This window comes from Erythrolamprus reginae, chromosome 1, assembly GCF_031021105.1.
Source record: "Erythrolamprus reginae isolate rEryReg1 chromosome 1, rEryReg1.hap1, whole genome shotgun sequence".
Lineage (NCBI taxonomy): Eukaryota > Metazoa > Chordata > Lepidosauria > Squamata > Dipsadidae > Erythrolamprus > Erythrolamprus reginae.
In genome coordinates this window covers 227,843,774-227,853,616 of record NC_091950.1, presented here as the reverse complement: position 1 = coordinate 227,853,616, position 9,843 = coordinate 227,843,774, and the positions used below count along the sequence as shown (strand labels likewise).

Sequence of the window (9,843 nt, the reverse complement as noted above, 5' to 3'; positions counted from 1 at the left end):
GAAGGTCACCCTTTGGCAGCTCCAGGAACTGGTTGGGATACTTAATTTTGCCCGCCGGGTCGTGGTGCCGGGCAGGGTTTTTTCTAGGAGGTTATACGCTGCGATGAAGGGGCTCCGTTTGCCCCGTCATCGTACCCGCTTAGGTGCAAGGGTCAGGGCTGACCTCTGCGTGTGGCGGGAGTTCTTAGAAAGTTTTACGGGGTTGTTGTTTTGGAGGCAAGAGCTTCTTTGGAAGCTGAATTGCAGTGTGTTCTGATGCTGCAGGGACCTGTGTTAGGTGCAGGGTGTGTTAGGTGACCAGTGGGGGCTGGTCTGCGTGGCCTCCAGCATGGAGGGCCGCTTCATTGGTCAAGGATTTGACCTTTTTGGGAGCTCTCCCCCTTGATAGTGGCCCTAGGGCTTTGGGGGGAGCAGTTTAGGGCAAGACTGTGCATTTTGGTGTGACAGCTTAGTGGTTGTCCACGTGGTGCACGCCCTGTCCTCTAAGAGTGACAGGGTCATGAGGTTTTTCCGCCATTTGGTGCACAGGTCCTTGTCCCTGAGCACATAGTTTTTGTCCAGGCATGTCCCCGGGTTAGATAACGGGGTTGCTGAAGCCTTGTCCCGTGGTCAGTTGTCCCGTTTCGGACCATGGCCCCGTGGGCACGTGTGTCGCCAGAGGTTTTTCCGGCCCACTTTCGGAGCCTAGGTGGGCTCCTGGGCAGTGGAGAGTAGAGGCTTGCTGGCTACGGCACTCTCGGGAGTGTCTGGCACTCTGGGGGGCTTAGCAGCAGGCAGGGAAGAGTTTGGGCTTGGCAGGCAGTATACGGGTTAGCCCTAGCTGGCCTGCCCCAGTTGTGTACCTGGCCATATTTGTGTCCAGCTTAGGCAGCGTGGCCTTTCAGTTAGGACTATTAGGTCCAGGTGGGCCGGCTTCGCCTTGTTTAAGGCGGGGGCGGGGTTATTGGTTTTATGGCATCTTACGCAGTGTGACAGTGCGGGAAAGTTGGGCCGGGGCCGCATTGCGGGCCGCCGGGTCAATTTGGTGCCTTCCATCTCATTACTTCAGTAAGGTGGGTGCTAGTATGTAGGGTTTGGCCAGGCCAAGTATGGATCCCGCCATTCGGGAACGCTCGTTCTCAAGAGGCGCTGCCACTAGTGCGGTAACGGCCTCTCGATACGGAGGATTCGGGAAGTCGCTCGCTGGCGGTCAACGGCCTGTTTTAGGGTACGAACGGCCTGTTGAGGGTCCGGGTAAGATCTTAGGCCAGGTTCCTCCTTTGGTCCCCTTCTATTCAACCCCGCCAGGACGCGACCGACGGTGTTGCTTGGGGTCAGAGCGCTCCGAGACCACTCAGCAACAAGTTACCATCGGGGGTGGGGACCCTGCCGTCGTGGCGGCTGGGTCCTGGCTGTCTGGCTGGGGAGATGGGGTGTGCGGTGGGAATGGCGTTTCTACCGCTATTGCGGGGAGGGCGGCATCCCATTGCTGCGCCCAGGTGGTCCTGGGAGGGCGGCATCCCATTGCTGCGCCCAGGAGATGCTGGGAGGGTGACAGCACGTTGCTGCGCCCAGTTGGTCCTGGGAGGGCGGCATCCCATTGCTGCGCCCAGGTGGTGTCGGGGGGGCGGCATTCCATTGCTGCGCCCAGTGGGGCTGGGAGGGCGGCATCCCATTGCTGCGCCCAGTCGGTGGCCAGGGGCGGCATCCCATCGTTGCGCTCAGAGTGTGCTGGGAGGGCGGCATCCCATTGCTGCGCCCAGTTGGTGCTGGGAGGGCGGCATCCCATTGCTGCGCCCAGCTGGGACTGGGAGGGCGGCACCCCGTTGCTGCGCCCAGTCGGTGCCGGGGGTCGGCATCCCGTTGCTGCGCCTGGATGTGTGCTGGGAGGGCGGCATTCCATTGCTGCGCCCAGTTGGTGCTGGGAGGGCGGCATCCCAGTGCTGCGCCCAGTTAGTGCCGGGGGCGGCATCCCATTGCTGCACCTGGATGTGTGCTGGGAGGGCGGCATCCCATTGCTGCGCCCAGTTGGTGCTGGGAGGGCGGCATCCCATTGCTGCGCCCAGATGGTACTGGGAGGGCTGCATCCCATTGCGGCGCCCAGGTGATGGGTCTTGCACTGTGGTGGCAAGGACCTGTGGGGTCTGGGGGTCGTTTTCGATCTGCCAGGTTCGCGAAGCCTGCGGTGGCTTCGCACTGTGCGGCCCTCCACGCAAGTGGTGTGGTCGAGATCCTCTCGGGGATCGCTTGGTGGGACGCCATTTCCCTTAGGGCCCTTCACCGGGTTAGACGGGGAGTTAAGGCCTGGGGTACGGTAGTCAGAAAGTTAGGTGGGGTGGTTGTGGCCCATCCCCGCATCACCATAGATCAGCTGTGGCTTTACCTGGCTGCTGGTCTTCCTCTGTCAGAACTGAGGAACACCACTTTCTCACAGGACCTGCAGTGTCTCTGCGTGAGCTGGCGCAGTAGAGGGGGGAGTCGGGGGGCCAAGATAGAGATCTGACCCCCGCTCCGTGGCAGGTTAGGGGCGGAAATCTGGGTGGTGGTTCAGCAACTGCGCGTTCTCCCTTGGGCATCTTTGGGGATGATTGACAGGTTCTCTCCAAGCTCATGGTGGGTGCTACCTGCGCACTTGGGGGGAACCTGTCTTTGGGTCCCGCTATTGAAGTCCCAGGCTAGGGGTGAGCCGGCGGGACCCCCCTCATGCGAGTGTATGGCAGGGTCTCAGGTGAGGGAGAGGTCCCTCACCTGGACCAGCATCGAGCTACGCCCTTAGTTGCCCAGGAATGTTGACCTTTTACGTCATTTCCGCCCCGGAAGTGTTTGTTTGACCCTGCAGGTCCACTGTTTCCGGGTCATAGTGGAATATATTAATTTATGCAAATTTATGCTAATTCATGCTAATTTAATTAATAAATTATGCAAATTTATTTTAATAAAAATGACCCAAGTTTAAATCCAGCTCTGGTGTCCGTGTCGTTACTCCGTCTCTTCTGCAATATCGCCGGCTCGACTTACCGGCCACGGCGCTTTTGCGGAAGGGCTGGGCAGACACCGGACTCTTCCATGGCGGCCGCCATCTTTGTTTCGGCCGAAATCTCGCGAGACGAGATTTCGGCCGGGAAAGCCAGGCCCACGTGGCCTGGAATGACGTAGGGACCGGGCGGGGCTTGCTGGCCCTATTTAAGGGCTGCAGGCCCTGGGCCAAGCCTGTTCGCCCGGACCCAGTCAGTGGAGCAGACACCCACCCGCCCTTCCCTAATTTGCAGTGTGCTATTGGTGGGTCGCCCTCGGGGGCCGAATGGGAATTTTTTGCAGCCTCGCCCATTTGGCAAGGCTGTTTTTTCGCCCATTCCACACTGGGGAGATGGATGGGCGGTTTAGGGGGTGCTTGCATTCAATAGGTTAATTGGCTTACCTTTGGTCATTTGGGTAGGCAGGTTAGGGGCGGAAATCTGGGTGGTGGTTCAGCAACTGCGCGTTCTCCCTTGGGCATCTTTGGGGATGATTGACAGGTTCTCTCCAAGCTCATGGTGGGTGCTACCTGCGCACTTGGGGGGAACCTGTCTTTGGGTCCCGCTATTGAAGTCCCAGGCTAGGGGTGAGCCGGCGGGACCCCCCTCATGCGAGTGTATGGCAGGGTCTCAGGTGAGGGAGAGGTCCCTCACCTGGACCAGCATCGAGCTACGCCCTTAGTTGCCCAGGAATGTTGACCTTTTACGTCATTTCCGCCCCGGAAGTGTTTGTTTGACCCTGCAGGTCCACTGTTTCCGGGTCATAGTGGAATATATTAATTTATGCAAATTTATGCTAATTCATGCTAATTTAATTAATAAATTATGCAAATTTATTTTAATAAAAATGACCCAAGTTTAAATCCAGCTCTGGTGTCCGTGTCGTTACTCCGTCTCTTCTGCAAAATCCTGTAGTTTATTCCAATGAAAGTGTGTGAAGAGTTGGTTATGGAGAATTCACCTAACTTTTAGATGTTAAAGGAGGGTTGCTTTTTAAAGGACACAATTATGTAGGGCTTCATATTTGGAAGGAAAAGAGAAGTATGTCTTCATATTACCATGTTTCCCTGAAAATAAGACCTGGTCTTATTATTTTTTTGCCACCAAAAAAGGCATCAAGTCTTACTTTTGCGGGGTGGGGGGACTGACTTGCACATATCACCCCTGGCTTCCTTTTTGCTGTCAGAGGCCTTAGCCAATCAACCTTGTCTGAGCTCTGTTATTTTGCTGCTAAGGCCTTGCCAGCGTGCCAGCCACAGAAAAGGTGGGCTGACTAGGCAGGTGTTGAGTTGTGCAAGGTCTGGCTGCAACTGTCTGAAGGTAAATAGTAGGACAGCTCCATCCCCCATTCCCACCGTAGCTTAAATGTTACCCATGCAGCTTGCCCCACCCTGGGTACCCTGGAGTGGGTGGGGTCTTAAATAGGGCTTATTTGGAGGGGGGAGTAGGCTTCTTTTGGGCTCATGTGTAAATTTTTTGGGATAGGTTTTTTTCAGGGAAACATGGTAAAATTTCAGTTTTTCAGTGAAGAAGTACAGAATACAATATGTTTGGAAGAGAAAAAATTATCTCTCTACTGTGTGAATGGCAGAATCTTCAGAGAAAAATGCAACATGTGAAATCTAGCATGAATAAATTATTTGTTATCGTTCTCCAGTCATTTTTCAAGGAAACTTGTTCATTTGTAACTTGTTGCTTGTAGCCTAAGATTTTTATTAATATTGATTGTTTCTTCATTGCTTATTTGACCTGTATGACAATCATTAAGTGTTGTACCTCATGTTTCTTGACAAATGTATCTTTTTCTTTTATGTACACTGAGACCATATGCGCCAAGACAAATTCCTTGTGTGTCCAATCACACTTAGCCAATAAAGAATTCTATTCTATTCTATAGTAGAGATCAAGCAGATAATCCTATATTATAATAAGATTGACTTGCATGCATTAGTGACTGATTTATTCAATGCCATTCTCTCTTACCTGGTACAAAATGTAGAACCATAGGTGGACTTGTCACATTTCGATTGATTTGATTCATAAACATACAATGCACTCGGAGAGCACGTCCTTTGGAATTGCAGTGTATGTCTGTGAAACTTTGAATGGAATAGTAGCAATTGAGATTATTTCTTATTCTTCTTTCTGTAAAGGAACAAGTTATTTAATGTGGGGTTAAGGTTTCAACATCCAGAGTAAGAAGCTAGTCTTGCCCAGTCCACTCTTCATCTAGATATTACTCAGGTTTATTAAAATAGGTGTATTCATATCTAGTTACATGAAGACATTTTGTGTTAAATGTCTGAGAAAACAACTTTTTAACTGTTTATAAAAGGCTTGACAGCTTCAGTCAAGGCTCTGAGAGCTTAGACCCTGTTTTCATTCAGTCGCCTTCTATAACTTAAATGCCTGATAATGGAGAATATTTGTAGCTCAGGGTTGAAATGAGGGGTCCTTGCTGGTCTCTGAGTTTGGTGGTTTCCTTGCAGACATTTCATTACCCAAAGTAGGTACCATCATCATCAATGCGAGTAAGTAATGGGAATGCTTACTAGCACGGATGATGTTACTTAGTTTGGATAATGAAACATCTGCAAAAAACAAATAAGCTCAGAGAGCACCAAGGAGCTCTTCACATAGACACCTGATATAGGTTTTTCCTTCAGTAATAATCAACGTTAGGAAATTAAGAATGTGGGGATCACTAAGGGAACTGGTGCTGAATCTCAGATTATTCAACTCCTGCTACAAAGATCTGGGACAGTGTTTCTCACCCTTGCTAACTTTTTGCTAAACCTTTAAAAAGACTCCCAGAATTTCTCAGCCAGCATGAATTGCCGTTCTGACATCTGAATGCTGCAAAGGTTGAGAAACACTGATGTAGAAGCAAACTATGATTTTCACGGTTACAATTGACCTTGCCAAACTCTCATTAAGTTTTCAAGATAAATTGATATCTAGCTATTCACCAACAGCTCTTCTTCCACCTAGCCTATGAGTACTTACCTGCCCTAATGGGTAAAGGCATATTGTGATCATGAGAAAAAAAATAAACAGTATAATTTTCCATATGGTGTGTACAGCATTCCAAACGTCTTGTTGCTGGACAAGAAATGACAGTCTCTATGGGATCTCTTATGATGTCTTGAGGCCGGAGCAAAGGAATCACTTTAATTGTTATATTTCCAAAGCTGCTCAAAAAACTTTGTGAAAAGTTGCATGTATAGATGCCTAGAAAAATAAAACCAGCAGGTTTAACAAATGCAATTCTGAATAAATTAACAACAGAAGGTTTAAAACAGCAGCAACTACCATTCAAGTCCTCTAAAATCAAGGAGTAGAAATGATTGAAAAAGCACTTTAGGTGAACACGTTATTTTATTGGTAAAATTATGTTTCTTATGAATGGGATGGCTGAGTGAAATGATTCATGTTCTGACTCACCAGTCCAGTCCTGGTTTGCCCTAGGTACAGTCAGCAGAGACGTGGCACCTGTGGAGTTCTTTGTGATTGTGTACCACATACTATCTATTTCCTTAATAGTCCCGCCATTCTGAATTTTCCAAATGACTCTGTCATAATTGCTCACATCACTCTGGCATGTTAAAAAGAAAGCATCTCCCTCAGAAACAATGTCCTTTGAACTAGTAAGTGTTATTTTTGCTGGTGAAACACAAAATAAAGAGACATTATTTAGTATTACATTATGAGACTAGTATTACAAAAGAGACTTTTTGGAGAATTGTGTGATTTGCCTTCCTAATACGAAGATTGGTCCTCATATTAAAACCATACAACACATGTTCTAATCTTTTATTGGCCATTCTAGATCTCAGCCCTAAAATGGTTTGCTTCTATCATTTGCTGTGTTCCTTAGCAAGGTTTAATAAAATATTCCTCCTTATATTTTTAAAACAGCTGGAACAAAGATATTGGTTTACATCATCATCTTAATGGCTTTGGGTGGCTTTTGAGTTTGCAGTCCAGAATGTTTCACTATACCCTATGAAGATTGTCCATTAGTTGGCTGGCATGCTCCAACAAAGATTCAATAGCAGGAAAATTGGAAATCACCTCACCCATCATCTCTCTCTCTCTCTCTCTATTTTTTTTAAAAAGAACACCCCTCCCCCACTTTATAATATCAGGAGGACAAAAAGGATACACAACATATTTATGGACAATGTGAAGTGAGATGAAAGGCTATATGGAGAATTATGAGTTAAGCCTATAACCAAAAATTAGAATGAGCAGTTAAAGTGTGAAGAACTTTTAGAATCCAATGGAGGAATAATTTAATTTAATTTAATTTAATTTAATTTAATTTAATTTAATTTAATTTAATTTAATTTAATTTAATTTAATTTAATTTAATTTAATTTAATTTAATTTAATTTAATTTAATTTAATTTAATTTAATTTAATTTAATTTAATTTAATTTAATTTAATTTAATTTAATTTAATTTAATTTAATTTAATTTAATTTAATTTAATTTAATTTAATTTAATTTAATTTAATTTAATTTAATTTAATTTAATTTAATTTAATTTAATTTAATTTAATTTTACATTTTTATGCCGACCAACTCCTGAAGGAACTGAACAAGCTTTTCATGGGTCAAAGTCTGGCATTACTGTGTCGCAAAAGATCCCCTTCTTGCTTTCTTAGGATCCTGGCCTCTTGCCACAAATTTAATTTTGTCCACATTCATTGATAGTCCATCTCTTAAACTGCAGCCTAGCTAGAAATATTTATGCAAATGTGCTAACTTCAATACTATATTCTAAATCTAGTACAGTGGAACCTTGGTTAGCAAACACCTTGGATAGCGAAAATTTCGTTAAAAATTTGCACTGGAGCCTGAACAAAAATTCAGATACTGAACAGCCACAGAAATTTGTGGTTATTATCCGAAATGTTACACCCAGCAGCAAAATGATGCTTTGGCTATGACGAGGCAGGCCCTGAGTTAGCTGGTCCTGGCAGTGGCAGCAACTGCTGAGGTGGTTCTGGCAGCTTCTCTTCAAGGACAGTGGCGGCAGTGGGGACAAGGGCCTGAGGCATGAGCATGACGTTCATGGCGCTGCTGCTCCTCGAAGGGAAGCCGCCAGATCCGCCTCACAGTTGCCACCGCCGCCGCCAGGACCAGCTAACTCAGCACCTGCCTCGTCATAGCCAAAGTGACACTTTGCTGCTGGCTGTGGAGCGGAGCCTCTGGGAACCCCTGGCGAGAATTCCCAAGAGAGAGAGAGAGACGAAGGCAGAGAGACAAGATGTACAGAGGTAAGGGGGGGGGAGTGAGGGACAATGTGTGTGGGGGGGAAAGAAAAAATCATTTATCACGGGTGGTCCTGGAACGGAACACCCATGATAGACGAGGGATCAATTTTCCCCATAAGAAATAAAGGTAATAGTGAGTCAACAGGTGTTGGGAACCAATTAAATCTATTTCCTTTATTTCTTATGAGGAAAATTGTTTCAGATACCAAATATTTTGGATAACGACCAACTTTTCAGAACGGATAGTGATCGTTAGCTGAGGTTCCATTGTATTACAGATTTTCTCAGATGATAACTGAATACATCTACAACAGTCAGAAAACAGGTGCTGTATCCAAAAAGATGCTTACCCACACGGAAATATGTCACTTTTAGTATTTTATTGGCACGAGCACCATAGGTAGTATTTAGCTCACATGTGTAATCAGTGCTGGAGCCAGACTTGTCTACTGGGCACTGTGATTCACTAGCCTGTAGCAAGTAGATGGTACAGTTGTTCATTGAAGTAGTGCTTCCTGCAAAGAAAAGCAATCAATCAAAGAAAATGATTGAAGAAAGGCTGATGCTTGAAATAAAGCTATGTAGTATCTGAGTTTCTGCTTCCTATAGCACTTATACATTGCATGCAATGGAATTAGGAAGAAGAATGGAAGAAGAATTTGTATGTAGTTGTCATAGTTAAATTTATATCCCACCTTTCTTACAGAAGCTCAAGGCAGTATATATAGTGCTCATTCCTCAAATTTTCCTCCAAGAAAAGCCTGTGAGATAGGTTGAGCTGAGCATTATGTTCCCTTTACTGAACATGCATATATAGGAATAGATTGCGTACAAGCAAAATAATAGTAACCCAACCTAAGTTACCCAAAATAATAGTAACAAATTTAAATACCCGAAAACATTGTTGCTTTAGATCAGACCTGGGCAATGGTGGGCCGCAGGCCGCATCTGTCCCGCCCACTGTCTGTGACCATCCTGCCCGCTATCTGTGACCAGTCCACGGAGGTCGGGGTCCGCTCCAGTGAGAGGATGAAAGAGCTCACCACGTCTGCCGAGACTCCTCCGGTTCCTGCTTTCCTGATGAATCATGAAGAAAGCAGGAACTGGAGGACTCCTGGCAAACATGGTGAGCTCTTTCATCCTCACACTGGAGCGGACCCTGACCTCCTACTGAGAGCAGCCGAGCACAGAAACCACACAAACACTCCAGCGCAGTGATTGTGGTGCACTGTGTTGCCATAAAGCAAACAATTAGGGGTCTGTAGAGTGGTTAAATGTTAGGTCAGGCCAGGGCCTGGGTCTTTAGAGTGGTCAGCGCCGAAACCCACCCCCCTAACTGTGAGCAGTACAGGAGTGGCACACAGATACCGTGTGCTTCCTCCCCTGTCTCCTACAGCAGCTACTAGTGCTCTGTTCTTCTGACACTCGTGCAGAGAATCGAAGACTCAGAGAATACTGTTTATGAAAAGATACCATATGTATACTATATACAGTATTGGGTAGAACTGAGTTAATTAATTTTTATTATTATTATTATTTATTAGATTTGTATGCCGCCCCTCTCCACA

General features: G+C 46.4%; 1 protein-coding gene across 3 annotated transcripts in view; it reads right to left on the bottom strand.

Moving 5' to 3' along the window:
- The window catches only part of ADGRF5 (adhesion G protein-coupled receptor F5), a 48,935-nt gene that overhangs the window by 13,032 nt on the left and 26,060 nt on the right, over positions 1 to 9,843 (bottom strand). For all 3 annotated transcript variants that reach the window (XM_070732409.1, XM_070732410.1, XM_070732411.1), the window contains 4 exons: positions 8,626 to 8,790; positions 6,438 to 6,656; positions 6,000 to 6,224; positions 4,977 to 5,138 (listed from right to left, as the gene is read on the bottom strand). In XM_070732409.1, the coding sequence (XP_070588510.1) occupies positions 4,977 to 5,138; positions 6,000 to 6,224; positions 6,438 to 6,656; positions 8,626 to 8,790 (771 nt within the window). The remainder of the gene's footprint in view (positions 1 to 4,976; positions 5,139 to 5,999; positions 6,225 to 6,437; positions 6,657 to 8,625; positions 8,791 to 9,843) is intronic.